Source organism: Chironomus tepperi, unplaced genomic scaffold (assembly GCF_022539635.2).
Source record: "Chironomus tepperi strain 1889 unplaced genomic scaffold, CSIRO-AGI_Ctep_v1 contig_68, whole genome shotgun sequence".
In the NCBI taxonomy this organism is placed as follows: domain Eukaryota; kingdom Metazoa; phylum Arthropoda; class Insecta; order Diptera; family Chironomidae; genus Chironomus; species Chironomus tepperi.
In genome coordinates, this window is record NW_027226190.1 from 897968 (window position 1) to 917637 (window position 19670).

Genomic DNA, 19670 nt, shown 5'->3' on the forward strand with positions numbered 1-19670 from the left:
TCACTCGTTAAAATTTTCGTTAGCATTCTTTAATGGCTTAAATACAACTAATGAAATAATTTTGCCTGAAATAAATGGTGTGATCGGGTATCAAAAGTATGGGTGATAAGATTACGTGAGCATGTACGATGAACAATAAAAAAAATATTGAGTAACGTTTCGTAGATTTATTTTACTCTCAAAAAAATATTCATTCACATTTTTTGGATTTTCAAACTATATTTGGTAAGGATTACAATACATAAAGAATGTAATTAGGTGCGTTAAAATTAATTTGAAATGACAGCAGCGTGTCAATTCTCGTTTAGAATGTCTGAATCTCAAAATAATGTCATTAATATCTCTTTCACTTTTTTAAAATAAAGTGCTAATAATGTTGTGCCTTAATTGATTATTTATTAAGAATAATTAATCACTAAGTTGAATGTAAAGAAAGCTTTGGTAATTTCTTATTGTTTTTTGCTTTGGATTTGTATTGTAGTTAACTAGATTGTTGCTTATTGTGCTTTGCCATAGCGTGAACTATTTTCAACCTTTGATAAATGCAGCATGTTCTTCAACATGATGTAAACTAGATTGTTAGGTGAAAAGGAGGAGAAATTAGATTAATTTGCAATTTTGTAAAGGTCGTTCATAAATGACGTCCATTGGAAATAGAAGAACCTCAGAGTAGTGAGTATCAAGCAGACGACACAAACCCGAGCAGCATGATGGCTTTTTTGGAGCCTTCTTAATTTGCGTCATTAGTTATGATCTCAGAGTTCGAAGTCGACTTGGATAGAAAAGTCGACACAAGATGAATAGACTCCACATAAAATGCAGGTCGACTTAAGCTCTGCTTTATCTTGCTTTGGGAAAAAGTTTGGTTTTGATACACACATGAGATCATTTAGAGACTGAGGATTCCCGACATCAAGAGGAGTGTGTCGCGGATCACAATTTGTAGTGCACTGCTGAAGAGTTTAACAAAGGTCAGTACTATCCAACCAGAGATCGAAGTCAATTTCAATTTTATATGAAGTCGATATTTCCGAGTCGATATTTCCATGCAAAATCTAAGTCAACTTCGAACTTTGATCCAAACTTCTTTGAATCGCGATTGTAAACCACAACCGAATTCACACACGGCATGCGGCTCATAGCAAACGTTTGGGCACAAAGTTTAGACAACACTGACCAAGCTGAATCATCATATCTTCCATATTAGACGTCACTAATGAACGACTCCCTTGCAATCCCCAAATATGTATACTTACAAATACTAATTGTGGCTATTCCAATAACCACCAACATCTGAATTCGATCAGCCTCAATCATTCGGTATGCTTGATATAAGATAAAAAACAATTCTAGTAATACCCAGCATAGAGTATTGACTAGCAAACAGGTTCGTGGTTTCTCATTATAACCATCGTTAATCTTTAGTCCTCTGCCTTCATAGAAGTTACCATATTTATTAAAACTATCCTGGAGTGCATCTTTTTCTTTGAAAATATCATACAGGAATTCAAATGTTGGTTCAACATTTTCCATTGGAATGCGATTGATATAAACGTGGGCAATAATTTTCTTTCCTAATACTAAGCTTGATAAAAATGGAGGATTTTCGGCTCCTTTGTTAAATGACACTTGGACATTGTAAACAGCCGGACAATTGTATTTTCTTAAAATTGGTATGCATGTTGAAAAGCCTTTGGATCGGGGAATCAAGTGATGCTTTAATGGCACAATATTCTTTTCTTGTGCAAATTTTAGACATGTTTCGTACTTTTCTTTGGTAAATCTAGTTCCTTCAGCCATCAACACAATCCATGTATTATCTGTGCATGTCATATATTCAGAGATTTTATCCTCAATCAGCTCCTTATCCTTTTCGAATGATCTCCTTAAGAAGATATGTCCAGCAAGTCCAAAGAACCATCCCCAAATTGGAATGAATTTAATGCTATTCTTAACAAATCCACGTGCATATCCTAATCCTCTAAATCTATTGATTAAAATCCATGCTATAAGCCAATCAATCTCATAAATGTGATTAAATATTGCTAAATTATTTTCATGTCCAAAGAACTCATAGTCTTCCTTTTTACAATGCACAACAAGTTCTGAATCTGACCAGTATTCGTATATAAACACGCATTCTATTCATGTTCAGAAAAGAAGTAAGGAGAGAAAAAGAGAGTGGTCAAAAGGTGTTCAAAATTGAGAGCAGCATAAAGTAAGAGAGAAAGCAATCAACGACAAAACGAAAATCTCGTCATCGATGCGCAAAATGTTTCTTTTTTTTTTTTTAATAAAACACAAAATTTTATGTTTTGTAATTGAAGTTTACGGAATTCCATTGTGGATTAAAAGTCTTATCAAGTCTTAAATATACTTATCGACTAAACTTTGAACACTTACGTGCAAGCCAAGTCCATATAACATAATACATCAGCCGATTGAATATTTTTTTGCTGAATGGCCTAACAAAAATGTGTAAAAGTAATTGAACGACATTTAGTATTGCTCCTGATGATAATATAGTGGCGGTGACAAGTAATTGAGACACTATATTCTGTTTAATTCTTTCATTGAACATTTTATAGCACCTACTATTCGATTTACACTTTATCACTATGAACGCTAAAGCCTAAATGAATTCTTTTTTGACAAAAAAAAACCTTTAAATTTTCTCATTCTCTCACACATATACAGCATAATAATCTCACTTTCTTCTTGCTTCTCAATATTTTCGTATGAATGAATTCTCTCTCATATTGTACAGTCTTTCCTTCATAGCGGTAGCACGTGTTGGGAATCAAGTTTTTTTTTTGTGTGTTTTTGGCATAAAATGAGAGCGGAACTTTCAGACTCTCTCTTGAATTTTACTAACTGCTGCTTACTTTTTTTTGCAGCCGGTCTATTTACTAATGCTTTGTTTATAAACACAGATGATTTCTGATGTTCGATAAAAAAGTTAATTTGTATGGGAAAGTGTGATGATTTGTATGAGATACCAGATGATTCCAGCATGTACCTAAGAAATTATTGAATAAATATGAATGAAATTTGGCTCGTCTGTTAGCACAGATGATTGTTTATTTACTTAGACACTATTATTTATCAAGCTGTGTAAACTAGGGGTGTGAAATGCCGGTAAGAGAAATCAAAGTGTTTATATTGATACTAAATCAAAATAAATTACTAACAGACATTGATTATGCTCATATGGTTCAATGATGTCATTACGGTACCATGTGAGACTGCTCATTGTCTGTTCGGGAATTATTATAGTTATGAGCGTTTAATTGATCAATTTTGCATGACACTGAGTAAAACAATGTAATGTAACTAGGCCAAATTTGTGTAGTCGCAGATCACATATTTAAGTGAATCAGGAACTGACGGTGTAAGAGGCCACCATGTTGAAGATTGCTGCTGAACTGATAAGTCGCTTTTGATTTCTTATGATAATTTTCATCAGTTTACCCTTATTCTTGGTATAATATGTTAATTAAAGTTAGGGTTCGACCTACAGACCTGCAGTCTTAGACAAAATATAAGATACAATCAACTGCAGACCTGTGCATTTAAAATGCAGGAAATCTAAGTCTTGGGCTCTTGATCGAGCGTCAATTAAATTTTTTACACTACCATTTAGTATTACTTGTAAATTAATATTCCTGATGAGACTACAGACACTTCAAATTAACTAGAGACTGTAAATTTTAGGAACGCTACTTAGTGATTAGTACCTGCTGGCTCGACATTAGTTGAATGCCCTTGTGTCGGGTAAATAAGTATGAACACGACAAGATTAGTCGGATTCTCTTTTTTACCGATAATTATATAAGCATCTTAGGGTAAGAAACCGTGAACTTCATTTACACGATCGAGTGATTTCTTCTTACTTCTTTCTCATCATGTCTATTTAGTTATTCATTAATACAAAAAATATTAATACTTTTGAGAACTAGCATATTTGCCGGACGCTTGAAGCTTTTTTCCTGGTATTAATAGTCCTGCCACTAAAACCCAGTATATTAATACATTAATCCAAAAACACTTGAACTTGAAGTGCCCAAATGAATAAGCAAACAAACTCAACTACATACTTTACTTACAGACGCATACTACAATAAGAATTATCAGATAGTGTCATACTCAATTCATTGTATGTTCACGTTATTCTCTTATCATATAAAATACTTTTATCAGCTTGTAAACCCAAAATATAAAGTTTGCGAAGCAATCAAGTTTATTATTATTAGCAATTTTAGTTTAAAGCTGTACTCGACTAGAACGACTAGTCAACTACCTCTTATTGAAAAGTCGTGACCAGAATATTTATTATTACTTAAATCAAATTTATTAATAACGTCTGCACGGTCTTGAAATAAAAAATCAATTAATTTTATTGTCATTTCCTGTGAGCAACTATCAACACTATTAAGAGTAATAAAACATGATTGAATGGGAAGAAAATGAAGAAATTCAAATATTTCGTGAATATTTGAGAATCCCGAGTGTGCATCCGAACATTGATTATGGTGACTAAAGAGACTATTTTAATCAAAATTTATTATATTAATTTAAAGTTCCTTTCAATCTATTAAGAACCATGCGTAGAATTTATAAGGCGACAAGCTGATAGTTTGGGACTTCCATTAAAAATTGTTTATCCAGCATTAAAGACGAAACCATTATGCATAATTACTTATTTAGGAACAAGTCCTGACTTACCTGCAATAATGCTTAATTCTCATATGGATGTCGTCCCAGTATCACGAGATAATTGGACACACGATCCATTTGCTGCTGATATTGATGAAAATGGAAAGATTTTTGCTCGTGGAACTCAAGACACAAAGGAATTGGGTACACAATATTTGGGAGCATTAAGATATTTCATCCGTAACAAAATTCAATTTAAGAGAACAATTCATGTTGTTTTTACTCCGGAAGAGGAAGTAAGCGGAGTAGATGGAATGAGAGAATTTGTACATACAGACGAGTTCAAAAACCTTAACGTCGGTTTCTTGTTGGATGAAGGAGCTCCAATGCCAACAAAAGATGAGTTTATGATTTTTTATGCTGAAAGATCTACATGGCGTGTTGAGTTTACAATTACTGGAAGTCCAGGGCATGGATCAATCATGCTTCATAATAATGCTGCTGTGAAGCTTCAAAAATTACTTACTAAATTTATAGAATATCGTGATTCACAGATTAATCGCATCGATAATCCATTAGATATTAAAACCGCCGGAACTGTTACATCAGTTAATATAACAATGATTAATGGTGGTCTCCTGTCAAATGTTATACCATCCGAATATATAATGACTGTTGACATTCGAGTCGCCTTAGACATTGATCATGAAGAATTTATAAAAATGTTTGAAGGATGGTGTAATGAAGCAGGAGATGGAATCTCTTACAAGTTTGAAGTTAGAGAAAATAAAACACCGGCAACACCTATTGATGACTCAAATCCATACTGGATGGCATTTAAAAAGACTTTTGATGAACTGTAAGTTGATTCTTGGTCATTTTTCATTATTCAGTCAAATTATTTAAATTACATAGTATTCTCATGAAGACATTGACTTCATTCATTGTTGACTATTTCTTTACCTATAATTTCCCATAACAGTGATATAAAGCTTGTTCCAATCATATGCCCAGCAGCAACAGATGCACGATTTATTAGAAGTGTTGGTATACCAGCAATAGGATTCTCACCAATAAATAATACACCAATATTGGCACATGCACATGATGAATATATCGAGGCTGATATGTACTTGAAAGGCATTGATATTTTTAAGAAAGTAATAAGCAATCTTGCAAATTTGGACTGAGTAATTTAGTCATATTTCTAATGAGCTTTATGGACTATAATGAGTCTTAAGTGCTCCCTTGTTAATCGCTTGTTGTATGATATGCACTTGAAAATAAAATTGCTTGATAATTTGCCAAATTTGATAATTGTGAAGTACTTTGAATGACATAATATTGCTGTTAAGCTTTACATTTCATATTATGACATCTTTTTACGTTTTGTGGCTATTGATTGTTTAACGAGGGTAGGCTCACCAGGCCTTGTACTCACAATTAACCTTTTCCGTTAGTACCGCATAATTTGGATGATTTGGCATAGTCAGAATGAGATCCACGAAGAGATGGAAAAGTGCTTGGGTAGGAGAGGCGATGAAGATCTGTATTGCGCATCACTACCCTTTGTGCTCCTGGAACCAAAGAATTCCTAGAGGACGCTAAAGTCCTTAACATTTCGAACTAGCAGAAGTTCTCGAAAGATAGAGTCGGTTTTAGGCATTCTCTCCGCACAGATATGGACCCACTTGAGCCCCAGCCAAAAAAGGAAAGACGTAAAGTATTATGATGCCTAATTCATATTTGACTAAGATGTTTGATCTTTTGATAAGATACAAAAGGTGCTGAAAATTATAAAATTTAGAACTATAAAATGCCAAAATAAAAGATAACTAGTGTAAGTATAATAAACAAATGCCTAAGTCAGTGAATAAGCAAAAAGAAATCACTGTGTTTGCAAATTGATAATTCATGACTGATTAATTTTAAAAAAATCACATTCAGGGGGATTTTATTTCCTTTATCATTTTAATTCTCTTAATTATTAAAAGATGACTAGAAATATTTCAGTTTTGGGACTGCTTAATTACATTATGAAGATGCATAATTGAAGATAGGCACACAATTTATTCAATATGGTAAATTTATCCGAGTCAACTATGCGTCTTGCCGATAACACGTTGACTTAGTGGCGCCCTAAAGTCTACGTAGAGTGATATCTACATATGTTCGAGATCAAGCCTTAATGATTGTAATATCAATAGAACTGTCAAATTTTGTTGATGCCAAAAATGCGCGGGGAAGGTCCAAGAGCTCACGGGAAGAAGCTGTCGATAGAGACAGCATTGCATTTGGTATTGGCAATTTAAAGACTGAAGCCAGCGATAGAACCTGCATTAAGAGACGTCTAAGGGAGGTCTTGGATAGCTCTCGATCTGTACGGCCAGCGAAGTAAGTAAGTAAGTAAGTATGTTGATAGAACGGACCTAAAAGTATCAGAATATAGAGATTATAGAGACTTAATTCATGAATGACCCAAGATGCATCATCATATTCTTATCAATTACTTCGATTTACTATAAAAAGATGCTTCTTCTATGAGAAATTTCAGTTTAATTTCATCCTTCATTAGTACACATCAAGAGATTGCTAAAATGAATTTAAAAGTTGTGATTTTTATTGTAACTTCATTGATTCTTTTTGTCAAATGTGAAAGAGGAGCAGACGTTCACTCTTGTGGTAATTAGTATTAAAATCCATAAAAAGCAATAAGCGTTTTAGTTTATTAAATTCCAGGCAATGTCAACGCACCATTCACAAAAAATTTAGACAGTAAGAATATTGTTATTATGTACTTAAATCAGCAAAAATTATTATTTTTCAATTTTACCAGATTCACTCTGTCAAATAAATCAAATTGCAGTTAATGGATGCGATGCATCTACTAATCGGTGTAAAATGTTCAGAGGAGCAAACTCAACCATAACTGCAGAATTTTTTCCATACTTTTCTTCAGATCATCTTAAGATGAATGTTTTTATTGAAAACCTGCTTTTTACAAGATTTTTTAATGCAACACATACTGTTGACAGTGATGCATGCAAATTCATGACCTGTCCTGTTGAATATAACATTCAAAACATTTATCAATATAACTTCTTTTTACCAAAATCCTATCCAAGAGTAAGTAAATGTTTTAACAATTTTTAACTAGGGTGGCCATCGCTGTATTTTTGCCGAGACGCTGCCGCCAAGACACAAAATAGTCCAAAATAATCCCAATAGTGTCAAACTTAGAAGTGTCCTTTTTTCCCTGGCGGAAATCCTGTGGAAATCCTCTGGCCACCCAATTTTTAAGTGATGTCAAATAGCACCAAATAGAACCAAGATCCGCATAGCTAAAAATATCTGTATTATTTTTGTTTATTTTAGGTCAATCCAACATTCTATTTCATCATGTATGATCAGGCAATTCCTAAATGCTGCTTTAAAATGAGAATTAAGATTGCTTAAAAAGGTAATAAAGGAATTTAAAGCAAAAATGCGCAAATTCGACATCTTAATCATATACGATACAAGGCTCCATTTGGAAGCTACACGAAGTTCGGAGTACATTTGGAATCCTTGTTGATACCATATGCCAGTGATGGGTATCCTAGATATTTTTCTCGGGTTGAGGTATTCCGTGGCAAAAACAAGGTTGTCCACCACTGATCCTAACAGACAAAGAGCATGCTTTCAAGAGCTTGCTGTACATAAATATACAAGCTAAGCATACTCGCGAGCATGATCTTAGCATACTCTCCTCTTGAGAGCATGATCTTTGCCTGCTAGGGTGAAATATGGAGTCCTACTCATATATACACTTGTTCCTTCATATCTACACTTGTATCGCTCGACTTAGAAAACCTCTAAATTACCTAAATAAGTTTTTTTCATAATTCAACACTAATAATTGTTTAATTCCATATGTAGGCATTCAATAGTAAGCATTTCATCACGTCTTTAATATCTCAACAGCTTCAAACAAAGAAATAAGCAAATGAATCATACAGAAGCATTGCATATCATTTTATAATTAATACCTTTATCACTCCTACCCAATTAATTCTATAAAGTGCCTTTGACTATTACTTATGCTGTTTATTAACATTTCAGAGCGTGTGCTAAGACAAAAAGTGAATGTTGCAAAAGGCTTTATATTTATTTCCATAGAAAATTAATGTTAGCGGATGACCTTTTGATATTTTTATATCGATAATTGTTATTCTTACTGAAATAAATTAAATCAATTTTTGGATTTACTTTGTTATGAAACTTTTCTTATTTTTTTATTCATGTAACAGTTGAAGTTGTAGGCTTTTTTTTTGTAAAAATCACATGTCTTTAATACTTTTCATATTCAAGATAATTGCTGTCTTGTATATCTTTTTTTTTTTTGGACATAAGTTTTCACATTTAGGAAATAACAGACAAAAATAGTGCTCAGAGTATTTTTTGTTTTAATTAAGATGGACGGAATGGAAGAAAGTATAGCACAGAATGAATAGCGGAGCACAAAAAACAGTTTAATTATTTACAACAAAGAATTGATTTGGCAGTGATGGCATTTGTAATCAACAGTCAATAAATAATTTAGTGCAAGTAAGCGGCACCATAAGCTGGGTATGCGGCCTTGGCAACAATTGGGGCGGCAAGTGGTGCGTGGTAGGCAGCGGCGTATGGAGCGGCGTATGGGGCAGCGTATGGGTATGCTGGGGCAATTGTCTTGACGACTGGAGCGGCGTGGACAACTGGGTATGAAGCAGCAACCTTGTATGTGTTAGCATAGCTTGTGGCAACTGGGACGGCAGCCTTTGCTACGAGTGGTGCATGATAAGCAGCTGAGTATGGGGCAGCATAAGCAGCTCCGTATGGGTATGCTGGTGCGATGGTCTTAGCTACGATTGGTGCATGATAGGCAGCGGCAAGTGGGGCATGATAAGCAGCTCCGTATGGGGCAGCATAGGCAGCTCCATAAGCAGCTCCGTATGGGGCAATTGGTGCAACGATAGCGCTGGCACAGGCAACGAGGGCTGAGAGAACGAACTGTAAATTGATAATTTTTCACAATTAGATTCTTTTTTTGGCACTATCAAATCACTTTCAAGTTATTGAGTCACTATCATGTTCCCATTTCACATAGAAACATATTTCGCAATGTCTGTTCCAATATATATCTTTTTTTTGCTATTTATATATTTAATTGAAAGTATTTTTTTCAATCATGTCACTTATAATGCGTATGCGATAAATATTCACGTAATTGCATATGAATACATACTAAACTGCACTCAATTTATTATATTTTTTTTTCAATTTCACAGTCTATAACAAAACACGAACTTACCAATTTGAACATTTTGAATAGGATTTTTTGTTAAGTAGAACTTAAAGGTTTAATTGCACAAGCTGAACTGTTTTGAATTTTTGAAAAACTATACTTTATATATATAGTGATTGGAAAACTCGTGTGATTTATCATTACACTATAGTAAAGTTTCGCATTTAGAAGGAAAAATCGCAAATATAGCTAATATCTAAAAAGAAGGGCTCCCCTCTCCTTTAACTCTAATGTTGTCTATAAAGTTCGCGGAGCATTGAGTTCGTTTTTCGCGATCATACCCCATCAAATCAATTCCATTCCTTCTATACCTTAACGTTTCTATTAGACTTTTTTTTTAAGTCTGAATCTCTATCATATTGGCATATCGCGTATGTATACAGGCATTAGACTTACCGCCTTACTAAGTTAAACATGGTAGTTTCTAAATAATATTTAAATAAATTCTCAATTTAGCATATAAACAAAGCACGACCTCGTGTAATTGAAATAATAATAACAATAATAATAATCTCATGTCTTGCATTCTCTTGCTTAGGATCAATAAAAATAATATCTTACAAAAAGAACAAGAATCATGTAATTCAGCATGAACATACAATTCATATTATGATCATTCATTCCTCGTCAGTTCAGGAGTCAAAAGCTTTGCCTTTAAAGAACCTTTAATATTCAATCATTGCGATGTAAATTAAGAATTTTTCAATTATAAGTTTTGTGTACGGCTACTAACAATCATAATAGGAATAAAACCTTTGTAAATACTGCCATCATCTCAAGTGAAGCATTTAAATCTCTTGAACTTGAAGGTAACGTTTTTGATTCACGTCTGTGACCAAAAATATAATTTTCTGTGCTTCTTTTTTGGTGCTGTTAGGGGTTTGGTATCGAAAAGACATTAGATGACAAGCATTAGAAGATGGTTGGACTTGAGAGATTGTCAAAATACACAAAAGTTGTGATGAAATTGCTGATCATTAAGCGTAGTTCGATGCAAGGCTCAGACACTCACTGAAATTGCAATTACATTTTCTTCATCCATAAACAACCAAAATGGTGAAAATTGTACGATTTTGCAATTTTCTGTTTGAGTATCTGAGTTCGTAATCGACACAGATTTTGAATTGAAAATATGAAATTCAGGTCGACTTCGAGCTCTGTTATTTAGTAAAAGCTTTACTTGAAAGTTTGACACAAATTCAACATGTCAACTCATAATTCATTAAAAGTAATATATTAGAACTTGTCATCCGCTGGGCATTAACTACTTTTTAATTATTTATTACGTATTGCTGCTGACTCGGGTATTAAATCCAGTTGTGGGCAAACTATCATTTTTATAGTACATATTGGTGATAAGCCTCGAGTGGACCCGTACTCGGCATACGGTTCATGGCATTTCCAAAATTTTTTGGTCGGTCCCTAAGTGTACCGCAATACACAAGTTGCCCACCAATCTATCAATTTGTTATCATTTTTAGGAACGATTAACTCTTCGTAGGAACAGTAATATGCGACAAATATTAAAGGAATAACTGATTGTAATTAATCCATTAGGGCTCAACATAAGTCAATTCATCTAAAGACAATTATTAACCAGAATTAAACTTCTAGAACAATAAGAATCAATCGAGGTGGAAGTCTAAAACCTACGCTTCAATTTTCATAAAAATCTATACTATTACATGCCACTTCTAGGATGCAAAATTCAGACGGTCTAACCAGAAATCACACGACGTAGAATTGACTGAAAATCCATGCCTAAGCCAGCGTGATTCTGGCCACAGTTCAGAGTCGATGAAATCTGGCTTCATGCCAGCGTCAAGTCGGCCTGGGCTGGATTTTCGCCCATTTCTGCTCACGTGTGCCTTGCAGTTTATAAAGTTCATTTTCATTTACATAATTAGAGAATGTTTTCATGACCCTTGACAATTTAGGAATATCACAAGTAATTCAAGCTTATTCGAGCAATATTCATCGTTATGCAAATTCCTTTAAATCAACATAAATTATTGACTTCTTACTATGCTTGAAATCATCCGTTAAATATACAGAATTAAGTTCGATATTAAACCCCTAAACCAACTATTAATCTGCTTTGAAGAAATCTAGCACAACGGAAGCGTTTTTTCTCTTGAATGACCATGTCACTTAACATGAAGTTGTTTTATTTTTCTTCAATATGGACATTAATACACAACATGCATTAAATACTGAGAATTTTTCGTGGACATGCGTGGTAATTGTACAAACGTTTTTTCAGGTAAGTTTAGAGTTCAATGGAAATCGATCGATGGAAAAAGTTCACATGAAAAAAAATGTCACAACTGTTATGCTCTTGACCCAACCTCCCCTCTTATGAATTTGATTTGACTATTATTTATATTAGTAATTAATCTTATTAAGTGATTATGTAGCCGAGATACGAAAAAAACGTGATTATATGGAGTAACAGATATGAATCAATGAAGCAATAAGCTTCAATGCAGTTAGTAGCATAAAAAGTCAGTCTAGAACACCTGTTTAGACGGATGTAAATATTTAATTACCATATAAATCGTTTATAACTACCACTAATTGCTAAACAAGCTTGGTAATCATAGCAAGAGGCATTCAATTTAGAACAAAAAAAGTCAGTAAAGCCTTGCAATGTAATTTTTTTCGGGGTAATTAATTTATTGACAGAACACTTCATTTTTTTCCCGTTCACATTGGTCGGATATAGACAGATGTAATTAACAGCACTAACGTAGAATTATAAAAAAGTTTGAGATAAACGCATAACGGTGCTGCAATTTATTGTGCGTTTGAACATGAACTTTATTTTTTTTTAAGATTTATTCAGCAAGGTCAGCACGATCATCTGACGGCAATGCCGTGTTACAATTTTATTTTTCGGTAAATGCCCGAGATATTATGAAACCATTGTTTACCTTAAAAAGACAATAAAACCGAGTTTAACAAACTCAAAATTATTTGTTGTTTTCATTTCAACAATGGAATGAGATTAGAATTAGCTGCAAACATCACGAACATGTATACTGTGGCGAAAAAGTATATTAAAGAAAAGTTCCACATGATATTTACTTAATGTTGATGCAGCGTTGTTCAAACTTGTTTTCTTGGTCTGGTGTACTTTTGATGGAGTAATTTGACAAATTTTTTGAAAGGCACTTTAAATTTCAACAATTGAATGCTAAACTGGATGCTGTTAACCTTTTTAGAATCTAGTTTAGCTATATTGTGATATTTGCATATGTTCAATAATTAGGGATGACAGTTTTTGCATTTAAATGCTAATAGATTGCCCATTGCCACATTTAAAGTTCGTCGAATACTGAATCTGTTTGATCTATCTCGGATCAGATTGGACTCGGATCAATTGGATGATCCATGACCTATATGCCTACATTCCAGCTAAATTGTAACTCATGCCTTCCTCAAATTGATCCTGAAACTGGTCCATTCGCTGCGTTCCGTTTGCACATTTGCAATACCAAATGTCGTCATTATTAGTTCCAGTCCCGCTCTCTCTTTGGTTCTCCTAGCTTGTGTTTGAGGATGGTTGCTTACTTATCCGGCATTAACCAAAATCTCTTTTGAATCTGCTCCACTTTGTTGCTTTGGTTGACGGTTTCCGCCGTGAGAAGGTAACACATGGTGGAGTTAACCTTAGAGTGACTTAAGGTCACATATATTGCGCGTTCACCACCTTTAAGTTTCTGGTTTATTACTTGATTTAAGGCCAACTAATCACAGTCTATTCCATTTATGTTCGAATTCCTGCACTAACATACAATCATATACTCAATGAGCGTCTTACGGTACCAATGAACATTCTCACTAGATACGATAATATGCTCATAGATCATATTCTTGAATGTTAAGGTTTACCATCCCAAAAATTGCAACTTTGAATGTTACATAACATCCAAATGACCCCATACATGAACTTAACAAATCGTAATCAAGCATAATCAAGTTAAACTTCATCACACCCATAAAATTAAATATTTTGATCACCTCTGTGCAACAGATTCAGTAATAATCCAATGCTTTAGTTTAAAGTTCATAGCGAGTTGCTCATTTCATTATTTGATATTTCGTTAATCACTTGAAGGATAGAAGCGAAACAATAAAAAAGAGACTACTAAAACTTATTACTTTTTGCGCTCGATTACACCTTTTTAGCCTGCAATTGTGCTCATTGTGATCATGACAGAGGTGAATTCATAAATATGTATAAATGACTCTCTTACACCATCCACTTGTACCCACTCTCGTCGTCAACAATTGTTCAATTACTTTATTATTCATGAATCTCATTTCATTATGAATTTTTTTGTGTGCAAATGAATAAATTTTTTTGCAATTCTTTGACTCTATTATTAAGTATGAAGGAACTAGAAGATGTAAGAAGAAGAAGTAATTATGGTATTGACCGAGAGTTAATTAAAATTTTATATATTATAAATGTCAGTTATGTTGTGTCAAAAAAGAAGATTAAATCACGTCTCATTGTCCTTCGATCATCATTCAGTTAGGGACTCGACAATGCGATCAAGTTCATTAATTCATTAAAAAAAAAAAAAATAAGTCGTCGATTGAAAAATTAAAAGGCATGTTAATTAATAAAATAAAATACATATATCTAATTTCAATCATCACTTTTGTACACACGGCGTTTACCTGACGTATGTTAATTAATAAAATAAAATACATATATCTAATTTCAATCATCACTTTTGTACACACGGCGTTTACCTGACGTATGTTTTTTTGTGCGTAAATAACATGTGAGACATTAACTAAATTGATATTTACTTATTTATTTGCAACATCATGCATTTACACGTTGCATACGTTGTTGAATTTTGAATTATTCGTAATATATATTAAATCAACTGTGTATGGATGAATTACAGTCGAGCGGACTATCGTGCGACAGGCAGACAGAGACAAAAACTAGGCCGACATATAAAAAAAGTGAAATACAATAAATGAATAAAATTAAATAAAGAGAAAAATATATAATAAAAAATGCAAAAAGATACTTATGAGAGAAAAATTGTTATGCACTTTTTCGATTGAACCATTAAGGCATTGTATATGAGTCATAATATTCATGTTATTACTGTGTCTCAGTTTTCGCGAATAATTGAGATTGAATACTTAAGATCGCTTCATTCCCAAAAGGCACACAGCCTAATTTTCCAATTAGCTCAATGCTGCATTTATACAACAATTTAAAATATGATTAATAAATTGCATCTAATTTCATTTTTGCGGCTACTAACTCCAATAATACTACATATATCGAAACAGATTCGCATTTTTATTGACCAATATTTCAATTGTAAAATTGTCGCTATAAAATATCGTAACATTGAAAAACTTGGTTGTGCAATATGAGTTGAAGACACATTTCAATGCAGTTTTTATTTCATATTTCACTATTTTTTTAATCGTATTCCCGATGTGTCTTCTGATGAACAAATAAACTATTTGAAAGTGATACATTTCGATCAAGGAGGTGTGACTTTATGATAGTCACGAAACTAATCAATGCATGCAAAATGAATTTATAAATTAATGGCCATGTAGCTACTGTAAATGATGGTTCCTAGGGTTAAATGTTTCAGTGATGCAATCAGTCTTGTACTGACTTCTCTGAGACAGACATTGTCATCATTGGATTTACACTTGGCTAAAGCATAGATTGAAAAGTTGGTTCCTAAAACAAGTGGAAGTAATCTATGAAGTTTTAAAATTTGCCATCAGTAACCCGATCTGCACAAATTACTCATGACAGCCTTTTGGCTTCTACATACATAACGTCCAATTGACAATTTTCATGTTATCTGCCAAAAAACTTGTCAATTGATTGCGATGTGGTCGCAGTCTGGCTGCCATTAAAAATTCTTCCGATCGGTAAAGTCTACCCGAATAGCTCATGTCGATTAATCGATTCAATATCTAGCCAAATGTCATCATGACTGTTGCTTAGTGCCGGATTCGGTTAAAATCAGTAACCATATCAGAGTCTCGTCAACCTTATGCCGGATTTTGAATAAATTAACCATATTAGAGTAACGCCGGCTTGGTTAACCAACTTGTCCTATTCGAGCTATTTTGTTATCTCATATCATTAAGTAAAGCCTTCACGAAAATAGCCAATCAACTCCAATCTCCCAAAAGATTTCAAAATATAAAACGATCATCATATCTTAAAGATTTTTAATTGTGTTATCGCATCATAATTGGCGATCCATAATGAGCAAATTACCTTCTTTAAAAATCGCAACGTGAAATCATTACTTAAATAAGAGATTCACATGATCGTGTGTTTATTCATTCATCTAGTTGCCGGTCTGCGCATTGCAATGCATTTAAAATTGTTTCACCAATAGTGACCGCCACAGATTTACTTGGCAATTGCTGCGTACTTCGTACGAAAAAGAGAAGAAAGACAAAAAAAAATCAGCAAAGTTGTTCGCATACTTTTCATGACATCTCTGTTGAATATTTCTGCAATTGGATTGAATAAGAAACACAAAGCAGGTTCAAGAGCATCAACAAATAAATCAAATGCGACAAAATGTTCGTGTTTCGACATCTCGAGATCTCGAATATGAGAAGAGTTCAATAATAAAAAGTAAAAACATGCGAGCTACGAATGTTGTAGACAGCTGTTCCATATATTCTTTCCTTTACATCGTATTCTGTCGTTTAAGACAGCCCATACAATCGTTTTTGGACGAACTCATGATTTGTTGTTGATGATTTGTAATTGATCAGTGTTGCTGGCTGCGTACTTTGTTTGATCAGACAATAAGTAATTTATGTCAAATTCGATTAAGCATTGACTATGTTAACATGATTTATTGATAATTCCATCATCTGATTAGAGACAAATTCAAAATTGTTATTACGTTCATTTGAGATTTGAATATTATTTATTGTACCTAGTTGAAGATCCCTTTTCATAAAAAGTTCAGTTTATTTTTGAACTCGGATAAATAAACATTTCATTTAATTATAAATCAGTGAGGAAGTAGCTTTAATTAAGCTGCATTTATGCAATTACACAACACGCAACATCCAGTAAATATTAAATATATTATGTAAATTCTGAATTTTTACATTTCTCTGTCCAACAACCCTGTTGGACATAAAAAATATACAAATCTATCAAATAACATCTCGCAACTATGTAGAATCGCAAAAATGCAGCTCGCAGCAGTGTTACAGTCTATATTTTCATTCATTCATTAGAATTCGTACGAGATAACCTTAATGCCGCTTATTATTTATGTTGATCATGCTGGATTTAGCATATTAATGCAATGTAGTACCTTTCAAAAATAATAATAATAAAAGTATAGCAATAGCCTCACAAGTAAACTCTCGCTGCTCGCTCACTGTCTCTAGGTAAGTGCAACCTTTTATTTATTTATTATTTTTTTAAAGAAAAAAATGAGTTTATCATTGCATGCAATAACATTTGTGTGTCTCAAGTTTAGTATATTTCGTCATACTTTCAGCATTACCTCGTACACAAAAGCATTAGAGACAACATAAATGGGATTGTTGGTGGGTAAGCGACTGTAAGTAAATCCATTGCGTTATGTCTTATTTCTACTTTCTTCCAACTTACTTTTTTCTCAATCAATTTAAGTCGCATGCTGCACTTATGGACACAACTTTTTTTAAGAAGTTTTTATATTGACTTGATTCTATTTAGGTTAGGAATTACATCATATGTAGGCACACATATTTTTTTTTACTTCTTGTCATTAAAAAGACAAGAAATTCAAAAAGAATGCAATAATTGGAAATTTTCATTTAGGCATAAGCATTAGCTATCAAATTCAAATGCCGCGAGGTTAATCTCTTTCGTGAGATATTTTATGCAATTTGGAACTGACTGCAAAATTTCACAATGTTTGTTAACTAAAGATCATTTGAATTTTAATTGAAAATAAGCGTGCAAGAATAGTGAGTTAAATTCAATCATAATTGTGCTGCAATGCATGTCTGACGGGCACATTGGTAGCCTTTTCAATTTCAATTAATCATTACCGTCACTTTTTATTCAATTGCCGTGTCTAATTTCTCTTAAATTACTGCTCATTTTTCGCACAATTTCAGTAATATTTATGAAAATCCAGCATGTCAAAGTTGAACTAGACTAACTTTAATGTCTGTGAACAATTCATATGACAATCTCTAATTATGAATAATTATGAATTTCATATTCATATGTATCAATATTCATCGACAGTTTACTCAAATTAAAATCACAAATATGCAAATAATTAATGACATAGTGAATGTGATTCATGAGTACTGAACTAATTTACGGTTGTATTGATTTATATCAATCAACAAGTTACTGACATTTTTTAAATGCTCTTGTTTCATTCAGGTCTCGAAGCCTAGTTGAGTCGACAAGAGATGAATCCATCCGGCCCATACAAAGACATCCGCTTTCATCTTCTTTCATCCGGCCCATATAAACTTTTCATCCGCTTTCATCCGGCCCATATAAGCCTTTCATCCGCTTTCATCCGGCCCATATAAATCTTTCATCCGCTTTCATCCGACTCATACAAATCTTTCATCCGGATGAAATTTTTGTATGGAAAAAGAAAAAAAACACTTCATCCGGATGAATTAATTCTTGGATTAAAAATAAATTATTATTTTAATTTATTTAGAATGATGATTATTTAGAAAACAGTTTTTGCAATTTCTACACATTTTGTAAAGTGTAGGAAAGAATTGGCCGAGTTTAAAATTAAGATTGAGTAAAATTTGGTAAAATTTTACTACATTTTAACATATTTTTCTATTTTTTCACGTATATTAATAGTTTTTTATAACTAATATGGATTTTATGATGGAATTGCTAAAATGTTGAAAATACCTCTCGTGTTTCTTATACAAGGTTAAAAATCCTCGAAAAGCCTAATTTTGCTTAGATTATCCTGTATTAAGATAAAAATTCCTCATAAAAGCCCTGCATTGACTCGGTTTTTGTATATTAGAATGAAAACAAGTCAAACAAGTTAAATTTTTACTAAAATTTCCTATATTAGAGTGAAAAACCCTCGAAAAAGAAAAATATTCACCTCAGTTTTGCTATATTAGATTAAAGTTCCTTCGGAAAAGTTATATTTTTCCTAAATTATCCTCTATTAGGGTGAAAATCCCTCGAAAATGTCAATTTTGCTTTAATTTTCCTATATAAAGGTGAAAAATCCTCATATATGCCATAATTGACTTAGATTTTCCTATATTAAGGTGCAAAATCCATAAAAAAGCCAAATTTTGTCTCAAGTTTCCTTTGTTAGAGTTAAAAATATTCAATTTTCTTATATTAAGATGGGAAATCTATGAAAAACCCAAATTTCCACTGGATTTTCCTAAATTAGGATGAAAACTCTCGAAAACCCCACATTTGTCCTGTTCTATAAGAAAAATTGTTGGAAAAGCCAATTTCGAATAAGTTTGAAAAACTCATCAATTCAACATCAATTATCAATTCTCATATATTAGGTTGAAAAAGTTTGAGAAAAGCCGAATTTTTGGCCAAAAAATGATGAAAAATTGGAAATTGTTATTTCATATCTTAATTATATTTTACTTGAATGAATACTTTGGAAAATGCAATTATATAAATTAA

At 32.8% G+C, this 19670-nt stretch overlaps 3 protein-coding genes across 3 annotated transcripts; 1 reads left to right on the forward strand and 2 right to left on the reverse strand.

The window, feature by feature from the left end:
- Positions 1-152: 152 nt before the first annotated feature.
- LOC139100688 (1-acyl-sn-glycerol-3-phosphate acyltransferase gamma-like) lies at positions 153-2730 on the reverse strand. Its single transcript, XM_070653380.1, has 3 exons — positions 2404-2730; positions 1257-2141; positions 153-571 (listed from the first exon to the last, which is right to left on the reverse strand). Exons 1-3 carry the CDS (start codon positions 2579-2581, stop codon positions 498-500), a joined length of 1137 nt encoding a protein of 378 aa, XP_070509481.1. The 5' UTR covers positions 2582-2730; the 3' UTR covers positions 153-497.
- Positions 2731-4246: 1516 nt separating this feature from the next.
- LOC139100687 (aminoacylase-1-like) lies at positions 4247-5965 on the forward strand. Its single transcript, XM_070653379.1, has 3 exons — positions 4247-4532; positions 4600-5515; positions 5639-5965. Exons 1-3 carry the CDS (start codon positions 4448-4450, stop codon positions 5844-5846), a joined length of 1209 nt encoding a protein of 402 aa, XP_070509480.1. The 5' UTR covers positions 4247-4447; the 3' UTR covers positions 5847-5965.
- A 2934-nt stretch (positions 5966-8899) lies between these two features.
- LOC139100697 (cuticle protein 12.5-like) lies at positions 8900-10127 on the reverse strand. Its single transcript, XM_070653389.1, has 2 exons — positions 9989-10127; positions 8900-9687 (listed from the first exon to the last, which is right to left on the reverse strand). The coding sequence occupies exons 1-2, from the start codon at positions 9998-10000 to the stop codon at positions 9235-9237; spliced, it is 465 nt and encodes a 154-aa protein (XP_070509490.1). The 5' UTR covers positions 10001-10127; the 3' UTR covers positions 8900-9234.
- Positions 10128-19670: the final 9543 nt, after the last annotated feature.

Coding starts and splice junctions, on each gene's coding strand:
- LOC139100688 (XM_070653380.1), bottom strand. CDS start 2,581: ATGTTCAATGAAAGAATTAAACAGAATATAGTGTCTCAATTACTTGTC. Junction 2,142..2,403: donor TATATGGACTTGGCTTGCAC/GTAAGTGTTCAA, acceptor GAACATGAATAG/AATGCGTGTTTATATACGAA. Junction 572..1,256: donor AATAGCCACAATTAGTATTT/GTAAGTATACAT, acceptor CTAACAATCTAG/TTTACATCATGTTGAAGAAC.
- LOC139100687 (XM_070653379.1), top strand. CDS start 4,448: ATGATTGAATGGGAAGAAAATGAAGAAATTCAAATATTTCGTGAATAT. Junction 4,533..4,599: donor GCATCCGAACATTGATTATG/GTGACTAAAGAG, acceptor CAATCTATTAAG/AACCATGCGTAGAATTTATA. Junction 5,516..5,638: donor AAAAAGACTTTTGATGAACT/GTAAGTTGATTC, acceptor TTCCCATAACAG/TGATATAAAGCTTGTTCCAA.